Genomic DNA, 22,943 nt, shown 5'->3' with positions numbered 1-22,943 from the left:
GAGAGAGAGAGAGAGAGAGAGAGAGAGAGAGAGAGAGAGAGAGAGAAAGAGAGAGAGAGAGAAGGCACCAAGGGGGAAAGAATGCTGAGCTTGGAGTTAGGAGACCAGAGTTCACAACCTGGCTCCAACACTTACTGTCTGTTGTTGTTATTTGTCCTTCATTCTCAGAGGACCATGACATCAGGAAGGTGATGCCATTACTTGCAAGTGAATTGGATTTAAGTGAGGGAGGGCTATGCAAAGTCACCAGCCTCATTTTCTCCTCCAGAGACATCTGGGTCCAATGACAAAATATAGATCAGGACAACTGGAGATGGCCCCCTTACTATCTGTATGACCCTAAGCAAGCCTCTTTACCCTTAGTTGTCTCATCTGTAAAATGAGTATTGGCTTACACTACCAAACGCACAAGGCTGCTATGAAGAAAGTATTTTATAAACTTTAACATGCTAGATAAATGTGTTTGGTTATTATTCAGGGGGCATACCGTATACAAGTAGACAGTTATAAGTATCCAAATAATTTTTTTAATTGGTTCTGGACCTGTGATGAGCTCCACCAATGCAGATCAGCATTTGTTCATCAACTGAGACTCTTAGCTTCTTGAGGCACGGAGAGGTTGTTCTTCCTGCCTCAGAGGCCAGCTCTTTAACTACTATGCCATGCTGCCTCTCAAGTAGAAGAAGAGCAAGAATTCAAGCATGTCTCGCTTGGAAGACGCCTTGCTCGTAGACCCCCGTAGAATGAGGGGGTTAGAGTTCCTGGGTGATGTCTACAATCTCCTCCTGACCTAATGCTCCATGTTATGAGGTCATTTCTAAGGTCTCATGGTAGGTCACCCTCTTCTTTGCCAGGGTTCTCACCTCAGTACAATTTGAAGAGTAGGTCAGAGGTTTGACGAACTTCAGCTGATACATCATTTTGCAGATGACCATTACACAAGCCCAAACCGTGCAGATGTGTGATGCATACAGGCGCAATGTGGAATACGGCAATGCAAACACCCAGACGATGTAGAATAGACAATTCATGAAGGAAACCTGGAATAAAGATTTTGGTGGGTGTTGATTGGATCCTGTTTTCTATTTTCCTGCACGTGTGAGTCTGGCTGACTTTATAGGTCCAGAGTCAAGTGGTGATGTGTTAGGAAGGACAGAAATATGCATTTAGATATGCTCAACTGGTTTTCATCTTGAGGTCCACCTGACTTTCAAAGTTCTAAAAATCTGAATTTAAACTTCCACACGTTAGAGGAAAAAAATGCCCCTCTCCAATTCCCCTGAAAGGCAGTTTCCTCTGGATCACTAACCTCCTGAAGAGTAACCCAGATGATCACAGTGGAAACAACCTTGATGATGTGTATTTCCAGTAGTCTCCATAGTAACACTTGAGTTCCATTAACTATTTCTAGAAGTTTCAGAAAACCAGTAGTTAGCTTGTCAATCATCCAGTCGCAATCTCTTGTTTCTTTCTCTGAGAAGGGAGAAAAAAAGCCACGGTTTAGAAGTGCTATACTAAAACCTTATTAAAACTAATTGAAGACTGTTGGTGAAAAGTCTGAATTGTGGATTGTTTTTAAAGACATATCACTGAATACTTTGAAGTGCATTTATAATAACCAGAATGAGGCTCATTCAACATTGCCAAAATAGAAATCTTTTTGGACCTGCTTTAATGAATAGATCAGATGGTTGTAATTAGCACATTGTTTGTACATAAGTACGTTTGAAGTGCTTAAAACACTTTTTTCTCTCTAATAGATTAAGCATTTTACTCAAATCTTGATGAAACCTAATTTTTCCTATTTGGTAAGCTCTTTACAGAAGTTGATAACAAGGAGCTACCTTATTTATATTTATATTCTTCTTCCCCCAGCCTCATACTATTCTATTCAAAGTAGCATTCATTTGCTGAATGAATGAATTTGCAAGCCCTTTCTCTACACATAGTACAAAAATAGGCTTCAGCCTTTTCCCTGTCAGAATTAGCATACATTCCTAATTAGCAGAGTCTGATCTAATGAGGTTTGCCTACATATGTGACCAAAATGACTTAATAGTTAGCATTAGAGGGGAAAAAAGAGTACAGGAGGTGCTAGGGGAATGTGACATTAAATTTATTCAGTTTCTGAGGCAGTGTAGGAAAGAGTTTTAATTTTCTCCTAATTAGCTTTCTAAATTAAATCTGGCCTCAATTTCCTCATCTGTAAAATAAGGAAATTGGACTGGGTGAACTCTGAAGTCTCTCCTAACTCTGAAATTGTATTAATACCCTTCAACCCCACCCATCCTTGCCTGTCAAAATATTACCCATTCATAGGACTACAGATCTATAGCTGGAAGCAACCTCAAAGATCATCTAATCCAATTCCCTTATTTTACAGATGTGGAAACTGAGGCCCAGAGAGGGTAAGTGATTTGCCCAAGGTTCCACAACTAATAAGTATTAAAGGGTAGGATATGAAACCAGGTCTTTCTGACTCCAACTCACAGCCTTATCCTCTACACCATTTTTTCAGGTCCAGCTCAAATGACACCTCCTCCATGAAGCTTTCCTATCTCTCTGCCATGAGTCATCTCATTCTTCTCTGAATCACAGCATTTTGTATTTTTTGACAACAATTTACCAAAAGCTATTATATGTTGCAGTTATTTTTATATGGGTCTATCCGGATGGCTAGGTGACCCAGTGGACAGAGCTCGGACTGTGTAACCTTGGGCAAGTCATTTAATCTCTTTCTGCCTCTGTTTTCTCATTTTTAAAATGGGTAAAATTGCAGCATCTACCTCCCAGGGTTGTTGTAAAGATCAAATTAGTTAATATTGGAAAGGCACTTTGCACACCTTAATAAATGTTATACTATTATTTGGCTAGCTATTACTTGATTGTAAATTCCTTAAGAGCAGGCATTACGCTATGTCTTACCTGTCTTTATATTCCCCATGCCTCCTCTCCTCTCTGGGACTTGCACAAAAGGAGCACCCAATAATTATTTGTTGAATTAAATTGAATTGATTGGAAGAAAGAAAAGATGATGTGTTGAATTGGCCTAACAACTTTGAATTTGTCAGATCTGTTTGAGGACTTGGCAGGGGTGGGGTGGGGGAGGGAATAGGGTTCGGAGGTTGCTTTTTTTTTATACAAAATCAGTTACTTAACACTGCATCCTATCTAGGGGTCAACGTGGCACAAAGGAAAGGGCACTGAATTTGGGGTTGGAAAACTTGAGTGCAAATCCCATCTCTGCCAATTATTGTGTGACCGCAGACAAACCTCTATGGACCTCAGTTTCCACATTTGTAAAAAAGAAAAGGTTTGACTTTATGACATCTAAGGTCACCATCAGCTCTAAATCTATGATCCAAATATACAGCCCAAAGGCCTACAGACAGAAAATCAACTTCCTGGTATGCCAGAGTGTTCATTTGGCACAGCTGAGAACTGGGATTCTTGGAAGATGTCATATATGACCTATTGCTGATCAGCTCTCTAACCTGCTGGTCCTTTCTGTTCTGGCTGCTCATTTTCCTCCTGCTTCTGTTTTTCATCCACTGTGACAGTGTCTAGATCATTTGTGGAGTTCTGAGTTTCGTCAATTTTCTTTCCAGGCGTCAGACTGCAGAATACAGAAAGGGTGGGCTTAGACCATCTTAAAAAACATTGATTCATTTGCCAACTTCCTCATTTGCTGGGTTGGGTTTTTAAAGGTCACAAGTGAAATGGGTCCTCATCACTGGTAATGGAAAGAATGAGCTGATTTATTTAATCTAAAGAATTTTAAACCACTATGACCTGCTTCCATTAGCATTATTTTGAATTACATCAACATTTTTCTCATGCATGCAGGAAAAAAAAAACTGACTCCAAATCAAGAAAGTGACCTAGCAGGGTAGAAGAACTAAACTCCAAGTCAGGATACTCAATTCTGAAATAAAAATCATTAAATTTTTAGCCTTAGACAAACCACTCAACCTTTTGGAGTCTCAATTTCTGCATCTGTACAGTAGGGAGAACAATATTTGTACCAGAGGTTTTTAATCTTTTTTGGATATGCCATGGACCCCTTTGACAATCTGTCAAAACCTACTGACTCTTCAGAATAATGTTTTTAAATGCATAAAATAAAATACCTAGGATTATAAAGTAAACCAGTTATATTGACACATACTTATCAAAATATTGACAAGAGAAATTCACAGAGTTCAGGTTAAGAACCCCTGCATACTAGCTTCCGCATGAGGTTGGTGTGGGAACCAAATAATATATATGAGAACTTTTGCAAACTAACGTAACTGGGGCTGTATGTAGCATGCAATGCATCAAAGTGAGCACAAGCCTATTTAATTCTCACCTATTCCGACGTTTCCAAATCGTTGCTTTGAGGCTAAAAAGAAAGAAAAGGAATGGTTTATCAAATACGTATGATTTATTGGCTAATGCCCTTGTTTCTCCCTCTTAACCAACTCTGAGTCCTGCTTCCGAATATTGCAAATTCCCCACCCACCCCAATTTCCCAATCTCACTCCACATAAGAAAAGACAATAGAAAGGAAATTATATTTGTTATGTGCACCTATGGCATTGTCTGCCTGCGTGGATCATAGAAGGATGTGACGTCTGATTGTGTGATTTAAGCCAGAACTTTTTGGTGGTCATTGTCAGGGTTCCCTCCCCTGATTTTGCTCTTGGTAAAGGAGTGTGGAAACGTGATATGCAGCTAAGAGCTGAATGAGAATCCCTAAGAAATTGGCTAGTTATATCAGCATTTCCTTCTCCCCTTTGACCATTTGTTTATTAGGGGTTGGAATTTATTCTTGTAAATTTGTATCAATACTTTCTTTTCCCTTTCACTCCCACTTTCAGCTTTTTAAAGTGTTCTCTTCCCGAATTAGAACTTAAGCTCCTTAAGCGCAGGGATTGTCTTTCTTTTTGCTTATCTTTGTATTCCAGGCAGTGCTTAATAAATGCTTGTTCACTGATTGACTGAGATAGCTGGTTAGAAAGTTTCTGCAAAAAGTTAAAAGAAAATAAGAGACTCACACATCTGCCAGAAGATGTACATCATTTTCAATCATCTTATTTCTAGAAAGTACAAAACAGTTATGTTGGAAACTTATTCCATAAAAAGTGATACTATAATACGATGACAACCTATTTCAGAAACATGTCCCCCCCCCTTCTATGGAAGAAAATGCAAGAATCAGACTGAGAAAATATTAACTTTTTCAGACCAGGCAGACGTGGGAACCACATGATCTAAAAGTGAGTTGCACCTCCAGGTGATTGTCTGTATTCATGAGTAGGCTCTGAATGGATTCTCCATGAAGATGGAGTCACAGCCTACCATATTCACTCAAAGTGAGCTCTGGCCTTCTTATGTAATGAGCTTTCTTTACTCTGTAGAGGAGGATAGCTTCTGGGGATCTCCCCTCCTGGCCTCCCCAGGATTACTTTCTGAATAAAAGGATGAACTCAGGTTGGGAAAATCATGTGTAATGAAGAGCACTGGGGTTTAGTTTGGAGGAGGAAACCAATGTTCTCTTACGTTGTCTGTGCAATTAGGCATCTGGGCAGGGCAGTGAATAGAGTACTGGACCTGGAATCAGGAAGAATTGAGTTCAAATCCTGACCCAAACACTTACTAGCTGTGTGACCCTGGGCAAGTCTCTCTCTGCCTAAAGAGGAGATCATAATAGCAATTACTTCCAAAAATTGTTGTGAGGACAAAATGAGGTAACAGTCATAAAGCACTTTGACAATTTTAAAGAGTTGTATAAATGCTAGTTATTATTATCTATAACTTATATTGTCTTTCTTTTCCATCAAGCTAGTTATGTCTTTAATAAAGTCAACTAATCAGGTCAAAAATGAAAAAAAAAATAGGGGCATAGAAAAGATAATGTATAATTCCACAAAGACAGAGAAGTCATAATTTCTACAACAAATTTTTAAAAATTAAAAAACCCATCTCCCAAGCCCCAAGATAAATAGCAATTCTTTTTTTACTGAGTTCTCCCTCCTTAAGTTTTCTCCTGTTTGTTTATCTGTGTATTTGTTGTATTCTCTCCCTTCTTTTAGTAGAATTAAGAACCCCTTAATGAGCCATTTCATTTTTCTCTTTGGATTCCCAACACCTGGCTTAGTGCCAGGTACAGAGCAGGTACTTCATTATTGTCAAAATGAATGGAATGGAATATATATGAGGGGAGGGGGGTTCTTAATTGAATTTCTTGAGTGTAGACTCTTCGCATATATGGTGGGCTGTCCAGTGTTGCCGTGGTGATGAGAGTACCTATCAGGTGTGCCTTCCAAACTGATTGGAGTATTATTCAGGCTGGTGATCTTGAGAAAGTCTTCATTAAAGTAGTGCAGCTGAAGGATGCATGCCAGGAGGAAAGCCGCAGGAAGCATAATCTTTGCAAACAGCTCCACCGTGTCAAACTGTTCCAGCCCTATGTCTCTTAACCTGGCAAGGCAAGGGAAAGAAGGAGGAGGAATCATTTGGGCAGACCTAGAGGCTCACGCTTGTTTTTCACCCCATAAAATAAGGACATCTGACCTGTGCATCTATTGTTAGCACTTCTCATTGATGACTCCTTTCCTCTTACGAATGGTGAATAAATTCAGCTTTGCTGCTAACATACTCCCACTCACACTCTAATATCTTCATATAAAATGACTTCATACTACAAACCTGAGTTTACTTAGCTGTCAGCTAAGGGGGAAAATGGAGCTCTAATGACTTAAAGGCTTTTCAAAAAAAGGTTAATGCATGCTGCCCATGTGAAGATTCAGTTATGTTTTATGTTTGCTCACATATTCACATATATAGATCTAAGGGCAGGATTAGAGCAAAGAATTATAATGGCGCCATGTCAGAGGTGCTACAGAAATGGAAGTGATTAGAAACTTAATCTTTATAAGGCAACCCTGACCAACATAACTTCAAGGTAATGTAATTAATCCATTGTAGTCAATACTCTGCCCCCTCCCAAGTCTCAAAACCACACTGTAATGTCATTTGGAGCATATAACATTGTTCTTTTTTTCCTTTTAATATATATTTTCCTTTAAAATAGATATTACATTACATCATATTATATTTTCTTCCATTCAGATAATAATCCTTGTAACAAATAAGTATAAAAAGAAAGAGAAAAAGTTCAGGTAAATTAATCAATATCTCAACTTAATCTGACAGTATATATAATGTTCTATCCCATAGACCCTCCACCTCTGCAAAAACATAAAGAGGGAAGGAAGATGAATTTTCTGTTCTCTTCTCTCTTGAAATTAATTGTTTAGGGGTGAGAATGAGCAGAGGGCTAATCTTGATCATTAAAATTACATAATGTATAACATTATTCTTATAAAACCCCAAGGCGTCTTGTAATGTTTCACCCAACACTGTGTTTTTTCAGGACAAATTAGTGACATGATACGTGGTTTGTCTGTACTCCAGAATCTATGGCTAAGCCAAGGAAAAGCAATGACTTTTTTTCTTCTTTGTCTCTCACTGCCTTCAGTGAGAACAGAGAAGCATGGCATTGTCACATCCCAACCTCCTGTCAGAATAGAGCAGTCACATTCAGGAAAAAAAGGAAAGGATGGAGTCCAAGCTGTGATCCCAAATGATAAAAAGCCATGGCTGGGTCAGATAAAACAGTTCACCAGAGTAAACCAATCCAAAGACTAGGAATGGGAAACTGAGGCCAGGGCAAATAATCTAAAGCTGGAGGGGTGGGGAAAATAAGTATGGGGCAAGGTAAGGAAACACTGAGAGAGCAGTATACCAAGGAATTAGTAAATGACAATTTGTCTTATGCAAAGTCTCAGCTTCTGTTGTTTCACTTTATGACGGCAGCGTGAGAGCCCCAGCTGCTCCTTGCTTAGCTGCATCAGGAATGCTGGAGACCTAAACAAGAATGGGTAGAAAAGGAAGAGTGTGTAGGGGGGAGAGAATGGGCACTCTCTGCTCTGACAGGTGGCTGCTGTAGAAGGGCTCCCCTGTGCCTGAGCTACCATGAGCAGCTGGCACAAGCTCAGCTGCGGCTTGGATACTTCCACTCTGAGCAGCTGTAGCCAGGACATTTAAGGGAAGCAAATTGTGGTATATGATTGTGATGGAATACTACTGTGCTAAAAGAAATGATGAGCTCAGTGATTTTAGAAAAGCATGGGGGCAGTTGGTGGCACAGTGGATAGAGCACTGGCCCTGAAGTCAGAAGGACCTGAGTTCAAATCCGGCCTCTAGACCAAACACTTGACACTTGCTAGCTGTGTGACCCTGGGCAAGTCACTTAACCCCAATTGCCTAAAAATAAAAGAAAAAAAAAGAAAAGCATGAAAAGACTTGCATGAAATAATGAAGAGTGAAATGAGCAGAACCAAGAGAACATTGTATACAGTTAACAACAGTATTGTTTTAAGAAGACCTTGAATGAATAAGTTATTTTGACTGTCATAAATACCAAAATTGCAAAATAGATAATTTTGGTTACATTAAATTGAAAAGTTTTTGCACAAAGCCAATGCAACCAAGATTAGGAGGGAAGCAGAAAACTGGGAAAGAATTTTTACAAGTGTCTGATAAGGGCCTCATTTCTAAAATATATAGAGGACTAAGTCAAAGTTATAAGAATACAAGTCATTCCCCAATTGATAAGTGGTCAAAGGATATGGCAGTTCTCAGATAAAGAAATTAAAGCTATCTATAGTCATAAGAAAAAATGCTCTAAATCACTATTGATTAGAGAAATGCAAATCAAAACAACTCTGAGGTACCACATCACACCCATCAGATTGGCTAACATGACAAAAGAGGAAAATAATAAATGTTGGAGAAGATGTGGGGAAATTGGAACACTAATGCATTGTTGGTGGAGTTGTGAAATGATTCAACCATTTTGGAGAGCAACTTGGAACTATGCCCAAAGGGTTATAAAAATGTGCATACCCTTCGACCCAGCAATAGCACTTCTAGGGCTGTATCCTAAAAAGATCATAAAAATGGGGAAAGGACCCACATGCACAAAAATATTTATAGCAGTTCTTTCTGTGGTGGCCAAGAATTGGAAATTGAGGGGATGCCTATCAATTGGGGAATGGCTGAACAAGTTGTGGTATATGAATGTAATGGAATACTATTGTGCTATAAGAAATGATGAGCAAGCAGACTTCAGAAAAACCTGGAAAGACTTTTATGGACTGACACTGAGTGAAGTGAGCAGAACCAGGAGAACATTGTACACAATAATAGCCATGCTATGCGATGACTAACTTTGATAGACTTAGTTCTTCTCAGCAATGCAAGGATCTAAGACAACTCCAAAGCTTCATGATGGAAAATGCTATCCACAACCAGAAAAAGAACTATGGAGCTTGAATGCAGATCAAAACATACTATTTGATCTTTTTTTTCCTTCTGTTTTGTTTTGTTTCTTCTTTCTTGTGGTTCCTCCTATTGGTTCTAATTATTCCTTACCACATGACTAATGTGAAAATATGTTTAATAGGAATGTATATGTAGAGCCTATATCAGATTACACATTGTCTTGGGGAGGGAGGTGGGGAGGGAAGGGGAGAAAAATTTAAAACTCAAAAGCTTATGGAAGTGATTGTTAAAAACTAAAAATAAATTAATTAATTAAAAAAGAAAAAAAATAAATAAAAGCCAAAATTAACAATAAAAGACATATGAAGAAAAACACTATCTGCATCCAGAGAAAGAACTGATAAATGGAATTGTGTAATGAACAATTTTACATATATGTGTGTACATATGGGTATACATATATATGTATGTGTGTATGTATGTATATATGTATATGTGTGTGTATATTTATATATTTGTATCTATACCTATTTGTGTCTAATGGTAGCCATCACTAGGGTGGGGAGGGGGAACGGAAGAAAAAAAAGAAATTTACATGATAATTTTGTTGTATATTTGAAAGGAATAGCAAGTTGTGCATAGCAGATTCACAGGTTCATATGTAATCATCTTTTTTTATTGTACTATGTTACTCAAATGCTTGTTTTATTCCATAAATTTAAAATGAAATAAAATATTTTTTTAAAAAAAAAGGGAAGCAGAGCTAGCTTACTGTGCGGAGGCCCTTACCTTTGGGAATGGTATCAGTGAGTAACAATGCCTGTGCCTCTGAAGTTTTGGGTGGGTGTCTGTGTACCTAATGTTAATATCCTGGAGGCTTTGTGTTACTATTTTGGGGGAGGACTGTGACGCACAATTAGTCACTTCTCCCTCTAAGGTGGAATTATGCTTGTATGAGGGATAATTGGAGGCTGGCAGGCAAGGGCTGTCAGTGTGGCCAAAGTGGGCTTCTTGAGGTACCCTCTCACACATATATTTCATAACATTTCATCTCTGGGCCTCTGCTTAGCCTGTCTCTTGTGTTTGGGGTGAATGCCTTTTTTACCTCTGCATCTTAGAATCCTAGGTTTCCTTAAAGCTCTCTGGGCTGTTTCTGATCTTCCAGATGCTAGTTTCTCCTCCCCCAAATTACCTCGTGCTTATGTTTGTATATATCATATATATATATGTGTGTGTGTGTATGTGTGTATCATATATATACACACACTCAATATGTATATACATATATATCTTATATATATGTATATACATGTATATATCTTATATATAATATATATGTGTATATTTGTAAATAAATACATATATTTATATAGCATATTTTATTAGTTATAAATATATTTATGAATTTATATAATATATTCTATGTATTTATATATGTGTATATATGTGTATATATATGTATATATATATTTAAATGTACTTAGGTTGTTTCCCCCTAAAGAATGGAAGTTCTTTGAGGGTAGATCCTGTTTTGTCTTTGTCTTTGTATCTCTCGCACCTAACACAATACCTAGGCCATAGAAGAAGCTTAATAAGTGCTTATTGATTGACTGATTGATTGACCCTGATGCTGGGGCAAAGGACTTTTGTCTGCAGATAAACAGAGGCAAAATGAACCGTTTTCCTGGATGGAAGCTAAGTAGAATTTATGTGTGCTTTGCTGCTGAGTCCTTAAGGAAGAAGCCTGGCAACACAGGGCAGAGTGGAGGTAACTGGAAAAGTTACTCTCCAGGCCAAGGCCAATAGCCTGCAGAGCTTGCCAAAGGACTGAGTAGTTCTCAGAACTGCAGTCGCATGGACCTGGCATGCATAATCCTTTCTGTATCAATGAAAATCATTGGGTTCCAGTAAACAACTGCCTTGTTATCCTTTTAGGTTAATATTTCAAAATAGGGAGATTAGGGAGGATGTTAGCTTAATTCTGACATAACTTCAACTACCATCTGTCTCCCAATCCCTCACAGTTCGTTGAGGGTATGTATTCTGGGATTCTTAGTCTGACAGGGTAGACTAACTACAAATACAGCTGGGACTAGGAATGAGTAAGATTGTCCCCAAGAGGCAGCATTGTTGCGGTGGTGGAGGACCTCACAAATGGGATGATTTTTAATTTTTTGTGGGGGACTAGGCAATGGGTTTAAGTGACTTGCCCAGGGTCACACAGCTAATAAGTGTCAAGGGTCTGAGGCCGGATTTGAACTCAGGTCCTCCTGACTCCAGAGGCAGTGCTCTAACCACTGCGCCACCTAGCTGCCCCCTTAATTTTTTTTTTATTACTGAACATATTTTAATGCCACAAATGTCCATTGTCACATGATGAGCCAAGTCACACGTGTTCCAGGGATGACTCACAAATCTCAGACATGGTTGGGAATATGGAGTGGAGGGCGGGAGGACAGGCACAATTCTCAAACCTTGCCTAGGGAACACAAATGCCTTGTCCCAGATCTGCCAACAAGCCGCAAAGAGAAAAGCTCTTACCCCTCTTCTGACAGCCCCAGTGTGTGGATTAAGAAGCCAGAAATGGTTTTAAACTGGTAGCCGTAGACAGTGATAAGAACCACCATGGAGTAAAAGACCACAGCCATCCAGAAATACTTCAGGTTTTGCCTCCAGCAGCCATAGTGAATCTGCAATTAGACACATTGCATGAGTTAGTGGGGACTGTAGTATATTAGAGACACTGAGGAAAGCCAGAGGCAGCTCTCACAGGAGATGCCAACAAGCACTGGGCAGCCTACAGACAGCTGCGGCAGAGCTAAGCAGCTTTCTCCTCAAGAGCCCATTTTCCAAGTTGGCAGTAGAATCCTGGGCTGTCAAAGGATGACAAGCTGTCACATGGGATAGAGAGGAATCTTGGTGTTTCTTTGAGCTCAGAGACTAAAAAAGCAAAATATTCAATGCTCAGCAAATAATAAAGCATCTTTTAAACCTAATGACCATGGGTTATTGCTTCCTCACATTTTTAATGGAAGTGGGAAAGTTGGAAGTTTAATAGAAATCCTTGTCCCTCTCTTTTTCTTCTGTCTCTGATGTTCTCCACCTCTGTCTCTGTCCCTCTCTGTCTATCTCTTTGTCTCTCTGTGTGTCTCTGTCTGCCTGTCTGTCTCTCTCTCTCTGTCTCTCTCTCCCTCCCTCCTGATTGTACACATTTTATTTCCAATCCTCGTGCTGGTGATCCTGGGTGACTTGAAGGGATTAATGACCTGCCTGTTTTTTTCTTATGGATATCTTGACAAACTAAGTATGTTCCTTAATGGATTTGCTCTGTACTTCATACTTTTAACTCATTGAGATCATTCTTTTGCCTCATTTCTCTGCCCCCTCTTCCTGTTTACTTATAGATCTTGCACCCCACAGGCATATTACAAATAATAACAGCTGACATTTACATAGGACTTTAAGTTTGCAAAGTGCTTTGTAGTATATTATCACATTTGAACTTCACATTAGCTTTGTGAGGCAGGTACTGCAGACATTGTTATCCTTATTTTCTATTTTAGCAAACTGAGGCTCAAAGAGTTTAAGTTACTTGCCCAGGGTCCCACAGTCGCTATTTATCATAAGAGGGATTTGAGAAGAGGGATTTCTGAGTCAAATTCCAGCTCTCAGTCTACTATGCCAGGAGTAGGTAAACTATAGTCTGTGGCTTGATGTTTTTTTATGGCCCATTGCCTAAAAATGGTTTTTACATTTTAAAATAAATTTTGATTGTATTTTAAAATGTAGAAACTATTTTAAATTCCCTGGCTATAAAAAAAAAACAGACAAAGGGACAGATTGGCCCTCAGGTCATAATGCTGAGCCCTGAACTATACATTGAAGTGAACAGGTGACCAACTGAGAAACATTGCTTCCCCCTGTCTTCTTGAATGTTAGCTTTGCAGCCTATGTCTTAGGATCTCTAGTCCTGCTTTGGATTGGACACTGGTTATCCACCAATCCCAAGTTTAGGTAATGCGGTATTAAGTTAAGACAAAATGATCTGGAGCCCACTGGCTTGTGCTATAGTAAATCTACTCACTCTTACCTTTGAATAGTTAATTTCTGCTCCCTTCCCAACCAACTGGCACATTTCACATCCCCTATGTCTGTTTTCTCCTACCTTGTTTCAGTTATCTGATAGCCACAGTAAGTGTGAAACATGGTCAGTAGCCTGAACTTTTGGCCTGCTAAGGATAGAGAGGTAGTTTAGAATGACTGCATTTTCAACAGTGCCAAAAACTTATTTCTTCAACAAATATTCATTAAGCACCTACTGTGAAAAGCACTGTGCTAGGGAAGGTAGAAAGTTTAATTACGAAGTAGCCCTTGCGTGGTCCAGACCTACTATAAGGATCAGATAAACAGGGAAAACTATGCAATGACACATAGCAAATGCTTGTAGAGAGGTGTAAACAAAGTCCTATGTGAGGTATAAGGGGCAAAGATCATAACTAATCAGGGCCATCAAAGAAGACTCCAAGAATGGAAAAGAATTCAACAGCTGAAGAGGAGAAGGCATGAGGAACAGTGTGAGATTAATAGTTAAGAAGAGTTTTTGCTTGGTTTCCTTAACTTTTGAGAACCCTGGGCCATCTTCACATTACCATGAGGCAAAAGAAGAACCTACAGCTATCGATTCTTAAGAGTCAGCATGTGAAGGAAGCAGAGAGGGGCATCTCAGTTTCCCATGGCAATGAAATTTACCTGATACAGGGCCACACAGGCAAGAAAAAGCATGATGTAGAGGATTTTGTAGACAACCACCTTGCCATCAAAGCTGACAATGAAGAACATGCTACCACAAAGGAAGATCCAGTATTTAACCAGGATTCCAGTAATGAAAGAGCCCAAGAGATCCATCAGAGTATTTGTTGGTTTCTCTCGGCCTATAAAGACAGTAAGAGAAGCCAAATACAGGGTTATGAATTCAAAGCTAGAAGGGATCTTAGGGGCCATCCAGTCCAACCCTCTCATTTTACCGATGAAGAAACTGAGATCCAGAAAGGTTAAAATAACTTGCCCAGGGTCATAGAACTAATAAGCGTCTGAGGCAGAATTAACAACCAATCTTTCCTGATTCCTAAGTCCCCATTCCTAAGCTACTATACCAAATACAACAGCCATCCATCTTACAGTTACCAAAACACCAACTGTGCCTTCCAAATTCCTGACCTCCATGTTACTAAGTTTCTGAGAGAATAAGAAGTTCCATCAAAATTGTCATGAATGCAAGCAAGGCCTGATTTGTTTCCCCCTCTTCTGCCCTCACCTCCTTATGAGCATATTAAACTAACAAACTGGGCCACATAGCAATGGTTCAGACCTTAATTCATTTAGGATTTTTATCCTACTCACTTTAAAAAAAAATTGTATTTTAAATTTAGGAAATAACACAAGCATTTCCATAACATATTAGAATAAAAAAGATGATTACATGCAAAACTGAAAATCTATTATATACAACTTACTATTCCTTTTAAATATATAGTAAAGTTATCATGTAACTTTCTTTTTTTTCTTTTTTTCTTCCCTACCTGCCCACCTTGGCTACCATTAGACACAAATGTGTGTCTGTGTGTCTGTATGTGTATAATCATTTTATACATGCTTCTAACAGATATTTCTCTAGATGCAGATAGTGTCTTTCTTCATAGGTGCTTTGTAGTTGATTTGGGTATTTATAATAGTCAAGATGACTTAGTCATTCGAAGTTGTTTTAAAAACAATATTGCTGTTATTTTTATCCACTTACTTTAATGAAAGGATTTTGTGTCCAGAATATTATTTTTAAATGCCATATTGTCTGGAAAGAATTTCCAGATTCCCCTAACCAGTAATTGTTTCTCCATCCTCTGGATTACTATAACTCTTTTTATCCTTTCTATACATTAAATTCTATTTTGTGTTGGAGCTATTTGCACACAGAACTTTAGACCCAGAATGGACCTTAGAGTTTATCTAATAGAACCATTACATTTTATAGAAGAAACAGAACCTGAACACAGGTGAAATGACATACTGACATTCACAGACATAAGTTTTAGAGCCAAGATTAAAACCCAGGTCCTCATATTCCAAATCTATTGTTAATATTCATGATAATGATTAATAATAATAACTAACATTTATATAGTTCTTTAAGATTTGTAGAGTGCTTTACATATGTTATCTCATTTAATATTTTGCTCTTTCAAGTAGAATGTAAACTTCTTGAGCACAGAGGCTCACTTTTGCATCTTAATCTGTATCCTAAGTGCTTAATACAGTGCCTGGTATAAATCTATTTACCTACTAATCTATCGTTCTATCTATCTATTGATCTATGTATCTATCATCTATGTATCTATGTATGCATCTTTCTATGTAGATGTCTATGTATCTATCATTGATCTATATATATGTATGTATATAAAATCTATGTATGTATGTGTCTATGTATCTATCATCTATGTATCTATGTATTGATCTATGTATATATTTATCTATGTAGGTATCTATGTATCTATCATCAATAAATGTATATATCAATCATCTATGTATGTATCTATGTTTCTATGTATCTATCATCTATGTATCAATCTATGTATGTAGGTATGTGTCTATCTATCTATCCATCTATCTATCTGATACTTAGTAAGTGCTGGTTGGTTGATTTCTACTCTACCACAATGCCTCTTATTTCATAATAGACTATGAGGTTCTTGAAGAAAGGGTCAATGTCTTATTCATCTTTGTATTCCCAAAGATCACCAAATTTGAGAGCAAGAAGGGTCCTTGGAGATCATTTAATCCAAACCATCCCAAAAAGGGATCCCCACCACAATATACCTGACAAGTCTTACCTAGTCTTTGCCTGATGACCTCCAAAGAAGGGGGAACCTCCCACCTCTTGAAATGGCCAATTTCACTTTGGGACAGCTCTAATTGTTAGAAAGACTTCCTGGCATCAAGCCACAATGTCCTTCTCTGTAACTTCCACTCATTGTTCCTGATGTTTCCCATCCACCCCCATCACCACCCCTGGCCCAAGAGAATCAGTCTAATCCCTTTTCCACATGACAATCCCTCAAATACTTGAATGAAGCCATCATATCTCCTGAATCTTCTCTCCAGACGAATCATCCCCATTTCTTTCAGCAAAGCTTCCTGTGATCTAGAGTAACCTAACATGGAACCATACTTTAAGCAGGCACAAAGCCGAAGGTGACCCCGAGTTCCTTTCCTAACCACCTCAGCTACTTTATTAAGTCATACATCAGTGGCTTCTATTGAGATCCTGTGCCCACACATAAAAAAACCCTAGAAATGGCTCCCTTGCCCTTTGTTAATTAAAAAAAAAAATCACTCCAAGGAAGAAGGGAGTGCTTTCTTACAAAGATTATCCCAAATGCAGGTACTGCTTGAGTAGTATTTGCATTTGTCATACTATGTCCTCACCATGTTCATCACCAGTCACTTCCTGTAGAGTCTCCTCCTTTGCCTTTGCCAGTGACTGTCTCTCTGTCATATACTGCCTCAGGAGAAGCCAGAATGAAAATGCATAGAAAGTCTGCAATTGAAAACAAATGAAAACCTTTCTTTGCTTATTCAAGGACCTCCTGGGATTAGAGGTTGTTCATTTCTACCATGGCAGTGACTTTCAGAAATATATCTTTGAAAGGACCACTTAGTCTCTTGTGTATATCTAGAACCCACTGGAAACCAGTGGGAAACCAGGAGGAAATCAGGCAGGTTCATGTCAAGGATGGGTCAAATGATATTCTTAGCTCATATCTGTCCATACTACTCATCTCCTTGCTTCCAAAGAATCTACAAACACATAAAACTGGAAGGAAACTTAGGGATCATTTACTCCCTCTCATTAACAGATGATGAAATTGGGGTCCCAAAAGGGAAAGTAACTTATCCATAACATCAAGTTGGTGCCAGAGCCATGGCTAAAACCTGGGTCTCTGAAATCCCAATCTAGGATCCATTCCACTGCATGCGTCCTTAGGAATAGTGAGCTATTCATAGCCTATTGAGTCCTTTTGTAATCACTGCTATAATAATTTATTTCCTGTTTCCCTTCTGTCTTCACTGGCCCCATACTGCATTCCAGTCTTTCCTTCCCACCATGGCTATCAAAAGGCACCATGCTATTTAATGCCAAATTTAGAATTACTGAAGAAACTGGTTCTTACCTTGACACCAATATGAAAGCAGGGCTGGGGGTAAGGTTTTAGATCAAAGTCAATGAGGACTGAAGTGGAAACTCCTGGAAATAATTCTTCCTGGGAAACTTTGAGAGCCACAAAAAAGTTAAGAAGAATGAGGATATTTGCATAGATGACAAGGAAGGGTGAGCTGAGTAGGGCCAAGCGTCGCCTGTTACGAGCCATCCAAATGATACACGACCAGATCAACAGGACAAAAGTCAGCCAGCTGTTGTGAGTGATGCTCCAGACCTGCAGCAAAATGGCAGCACATGAGTCCAATTGGCCAGAAGCTAAACAAATGTGTCTTGGGAAGAGTAGACCCATTTTGTAGTATCTGGATCATAATCCTCTTGATGCATCTCTATGATCATGTCACTCTTCTACTCCTAAGCCTTTCAGTGACTCCTTTTTGCCTACCAAATAGAGGATATAAGCCTCTACAAAATAGTTCCCACACTATCTCATAATATTCCTTTTCCTGTACTCTACATTCTAACCCAACTGGACTACTCTTCACGCTACCTTCTCATGTCACTCCTGTCTCCATGCCTAATCTCACACCATCTCCCATCCTTGGGATAGACTCACACCCCCATCACCATTTCTTAAAGTCCATCCTTCCTTCAAGGCCCAATTCAGATACCACATCCTCCATTAGGAATTGTCAGATCACTACTACCCTCATTCCTCAAATAAAAATCACCTTTCTCTCCTCAAATTTCTGATAGTAATTTGCTTTCATCTCTCCATCTGAAGTGTCTCACTCCCTTGTATTACAATTATTTTTGTACCTGTCCTTTTCTTCACTGGGCTCTAAGCTCCTAAAAAGAAGACCTTGTGTAGCATCCATTTTTGTAACTCCAGAACAAGGCCTTGAACACAGACAGTAGAGGTGCTTAATGACATCTTAATGGAATTAAATTGAACTGCTGAATAAATATATTTTGAATTTGTTGAAGTAGGAAAGATTTCATGGAACTGCGATAGATTCTAGGCAAAACTGAGAGCCTTTCAATGCTCTTAGCAACTTTCTGAGACTATCAGTTGCAGAGAAGGTTATGATCTGAGTTAACAGAAGTTTCCTCACCTTGGAATTCCTTATACTAATGAAATGACAGGTGAAGTCTCTATCCCTATTCCAAACAAGATTTTCTTTTATTTGTCCTAAAGAATAGAAGAATAGTAAATATAACAAAAATAAACCCAAATAAATAAATAAATAACCGGAAGTTTCATCAGTCTTGGATCTTACCATCATAATGATCAGTGCTGTGACATAACTTTGACTCATAATGAGATGGCCAAGGACAGAAAAACTGCTGGGCTCTTTGTCCTTAGGTTCTGTCTCTTTGGGGAAAGTGCTGCTTCCTGCAAGTAGTATAAACAGATTTACAAATACCAGGGAAGAAGACTGAAGGGTCAAAACGGAACCTAGCAATCCCAATTGTTACAGAAAACATTTGGTTGTCTCTTCTAGGCATGTCTTATTATTGTATAAAGACCTCCATTTCCATCTTCTGAAGGATTCCACCTCCCAAGCAATCTTCACAAATTCCTTCCTACCTAACCTACCTCAACAGCATCTTGCCTTTTGTCTTGCCACTGGACTTCAATGATTCTAAATGAAAGAGTGAGGTTGATGACTTTGCACATCTCTGCTTTACTTAAATCCAATTCATGCATAAGTCAAGACATCACCCCAATGTCATTAATCCTCTTAGAGAACAAAGGACAAACATCAACATATCAACAGCTTCAAAGGAAATACCATGTCTTGGTCAACGTGTTGGTTTATTTTTCTTTGCTATACTTCTTTGTGGCAAGGGAGGTCTCTGCTGGGGGAGAGGGATGATCCACTGGGAAATGACAGTGATGTACAAAAGAAGCAGGGAACATCAGTGGTATTTACGAAAAAAAAAAACAATCAATGAAGCAGTTAAGGCAACTAACACAGGTATTGCTATCTCTATTTTACAGATGATAAAACTGAAAAGAGGGGCACAGAGAAATTAAAGAACTTCCCAAAAGTCAAGGCAGTGTGCTGTAGTGAATAGAGCTCTGGACTTAGAATAAAAAAAAATCTGGGTTTAATATGATTTATTTAGTCACTTAAAATCTGTACAACTAAGTTTCCTCAGCTATAAAAAGAGAGGGTTGAATAAATGTCTTCTGCAGTCATTCCCAGCACTCAACCTATGATCTGTGATCCACGTTCTAGGACACACAGGTCTTTCTGACTCTAAATCCCTTGCTCTGTCCACTAATACACAGCTGCCTGTTGAGTCCAGGTAGGAGCTCAACACTGCTTCCCTAGACCCACCACTGAATTCCACTTTCACAAGAAGAGAGAGTCTTACCATGTTCTGAATCACAAAAGGCAGGCGAATCCACACCACAGCTTGGGAGCTTATATTCTTCACACTTCAAAAGTGGCACAACCTGCCAGCTCCCACTTGGGAGAACAGTCAACTGGTAGAAGAAAAATAGAAGTCAAATGAGGCTATTGGGTCGACAATTGTCAAAGATAAATTTTAAATACTCTGCAATGCCTAGCCACCCCATGGATTTAGGTCATCTATATCCTTGATGATATCCTAATAGATTACAACCTGATTGCACTCACCCATACCTCTTTCCATTTTCTTTAGGGTCATTTGCAGTTGTCATTCTGCATATGCCCAATCCTTCCAACCCTGATATTTCATTGTGCTGTAGATGTGACCCTGGGTTCTTGCAAACCATGTCAATGGACTTCAGTTCTGAAAAATCCTGGCAAGCTGGGAAGATGAGTATGGGCATGATGAAGTATTGTATATTTGACATGGGAGGACCAGTCTAGCTGATTTCAGGGAAGCTGATCACCAGGATGGCTGCTGGGAGATGAATTTTTCAACTTCTTTCAAAGATTGTCAGCTAAGACATAGAACATTTGTAATCTATGCAGACAAAGGAAGTACGAATATTGGCAACACCACAGATTTCTGACTTATTGAGCAATATTAAATTGTTCCGAGTTGGTTGGAACAAGACTAGAACTGAACCGCCCTGGCACCCAGGCTCTATCCATTTTGTTTAAGTCCAAAAACTAACACAATAGCTAGTTCATTACAGGTGCTTAGCAACTATATGCTGATGGTAATGATGTTAAATTTGAGGAAGAGAAAAAAAAACTTTAGTCAGCTAGGAAACTCTCTTTACAATTTAGCTGGAACACAAAGGGTGTGAGGGGGAGTAATTTGCAATAGACCTAGAAAGGGAAAGTGGAATTGAGTTGTTAAAGACTTTAAAAGCTATGAGGGATTTGCATTTTATTCTAAAGTTAATAGAAAGTCATTGAAGGTTCTTGTTGTTGTTCATCCTTTGTTTTGGAAAAGGACCAATGACATCATGGGGTGATGTCTTGACTTGAGCATGAATTGGATTTAAGTGAGGCAGAGCTGTGCAAAGTTGTCAGCCTCACTCTCTCTTCCAGAGTCAGTGAAGTCCAGTGGCAAAACTAAAGTTAAGACAACTAGTTATGGCCCAGGGTTGCAGTATTTTTTGTCTTGTTTTGTTTTGTTTTTTTGTTAAGTACTTTACAAACGCTAACATTTAAAGTTACAAAGTGGAAACCATAAATTTATGTAATTTGTTCCAAAAAATATTAAATTTAACCCATCACAAAACTGCCCCTGAATCTCCCTCTGAACTCCCCCCCCTCCGCTTTTTAGTGTATTTACTATCTATGCTCTTCCCTCTTTTTATTTTTTCCATCTCTATCACTAGGCACCAACTCAACACCTAGCCCCCACTGCCACAGGATAAATGGGAGCTCTATCCTTTAACATAGAAATATAATTGCGCAAAACAATTCAGCACATTGGCCAGGTCTGAGATGTTGGGTACTTCTGGGGAAAAACGATATAACAAAACAATTTTCTGGCCAAAGAACTTGCAACTCCATAAAAAGGAGTGGTCATTTCAGTGCCCACAGACACTCTAGTTTTATGTGAATTTTGCACCCAACCAGGATCTAACACTTCATTCTGCTAAATACTCTGACTGGTCAGCCTATTTGCATGGCAAGATCTTTTCTAGTCTCACTTACTACTGTAGGTCAGTAGTGGTTTTCCTTCCATTACAAGCCAATGGTTAATTCTACCTACAGAATAAAAATGTTTTGTAGAAACTCAGTGTGTTGGTCAATCATCTCATTAGTTTCTTTACCCTTCACTGATAGGAAAGGTTGTAATTTAAAAAAAAAAAATAGGGAGATTCAGATAAGAATTCAAAGATCTGGACACAGAAGCACATCTTCCTCTTCCTTCTTATTCTATTTCTCCTCCTCCTCTACTCCCTCCGCATACTCTTAAGCAACACTATCCTCTCAGTGCTTTTTCCACTACATAGCATAGAGGTCTCCCCTCTTCTAACTGAGAATGGGGATTTGTTGATGAGCTTCAACCAACTTCTTGGTGGGTGATATGATCAGGCTTGTGTTTTAGGAAAATTATTTTTGGCAGATGAGTGGAGGATGGATTGGAAAGAGGTGAGATGTGAAACACAGAAACCAATTAAGAGACTATTACAAAAGGTGAGAGGTGTTGAGGGTGTGAGCTGGGGAGGGACAGCAATGGTGATGAGTGGAGAGACTAGGATGAATACAAGAGGTGTTGAGAAAGCAGAATCATCAGGACTTAGCAGCTGATTGGCTAGAGAGGATGAGCTTGAGAAAAAAGAGTACAGGTTGACTCTAAGGTTGCCAATCTGGATGACTGGAATGATGGTGGTGGATTTAACAGAAATTGAGAAATTTGGAGGATAAGTGGGCTTAGTAGGAAAGATAATGAGCTCTAGTTTGACCTATTGAGTTTGAGATACCTATGGGACACAAAATTAGAGATGTTTATTTGGGGTTGAAGTATAGGAGCTCAGGAGGGAGTCATCAGGTGAGAATTCATTCAGTAATAGGCAGAGGAAGAAGAAAGGAGTAGTAGAAACTGTACATTCCCTATACAGGGGTACTAAGACAGCTATTTGTTAACCTGACAACAATAGAGAGTTTTGCTATCTTGCTGGGGCATTTTTCCAAGACACAACAGAGACTCTCCCAAGACAAATCAAAACAGATGACAACTACCCACTCTGGTGATTTACTTGGGCACAAATAAAACTTCCAGAAAGAACCTAAAAAGTATTACTAATGATTATGAAGTCTTAGCCAAGAAACTAAAGACCATAAGGGCAAAGATTATTTTGCCCATTGAAAACAACGAATGCAAAATAGAAAATTAATGTGGGAAGTAAATATCTGGCTAAGAAGATAGTACCTGATAATATATTTGGGATTTCTGGACTAGAACTTACAATGTAGGGATGACAGATCCC

General features: G+C 38.8%; 1 protein-coding gene across 1 annotated transcript in view; it reads right to left on the bottom strand.

The window, feature by feature from the left end:
* Positions 1 to 22,943, bottom strand: part of LOC114034761 (piezo-type mechanosensitive ion channel component 2-like) — a 161,539-nt gene that overhangs the window by 61,356 nt on the left and 77,240 nt on the right. The window contains exons 11-20 of the mRNA XM_027850563.1: positions 19,934 to 20,045; positions 18,829 to 18,944; positions 17,562 to 17,825; positions 16,816 to 16,888; positions 14,083 to 14,264; positions 11,875 to 12,023; positions 6,292 to 6,465; positions 3,495 to 3,616; positions 1,310 to 1,473; positions 864 to 1,040 (exon numbers count right to left, since the gene is read on the bottom strand). Coding sequence (XP_027706364.1) covers positions 864 to 1,040; positions 1,310 to 1,473; positions 3,495 to 3,616; positions 6,292 to 6,465; positions 11,875 to 12,023; positions 14,083 to 14,264; positions 16,816 to 16,888; positions 17,562 to 17,825; positions 18,829 to 18,944; positions 19,934 to 20,045 — 1,533 coding nt within the window. The remainder of the gene's footprint in view (positions 1 to 863; positions 1,041 to 1,309; positions 1,474 to 3,494; positions 3,617 to 6,291; positions 6,466 to 11,874; positions 12,024 to 14,082; positions 14,265 to 16,815; positions 16,889 to 17,561; positions 17,826 to 18,828; positions 18,945 to 19,933; positions 20,046 to 22,943) is intronic.

This window comes from Vombatus ursinus, unplaced genomic scaffold (genome assembly GCF_900497805.2).
Source record: "Vombatus ursinus unplaced genomic scaffold, bare-nosed wombat genome assembly UNPS02000580.1, whole genome shotgun sequence".
NCBI lineage: Eukaryota > Metazoa > Chordata > Mammalia > Diprotodontia > Vombatidae > Vombatus > Vombatus ursinus.
This window is presented reverse-complemented; position numbering and strand designations above follow the sequence as displayed.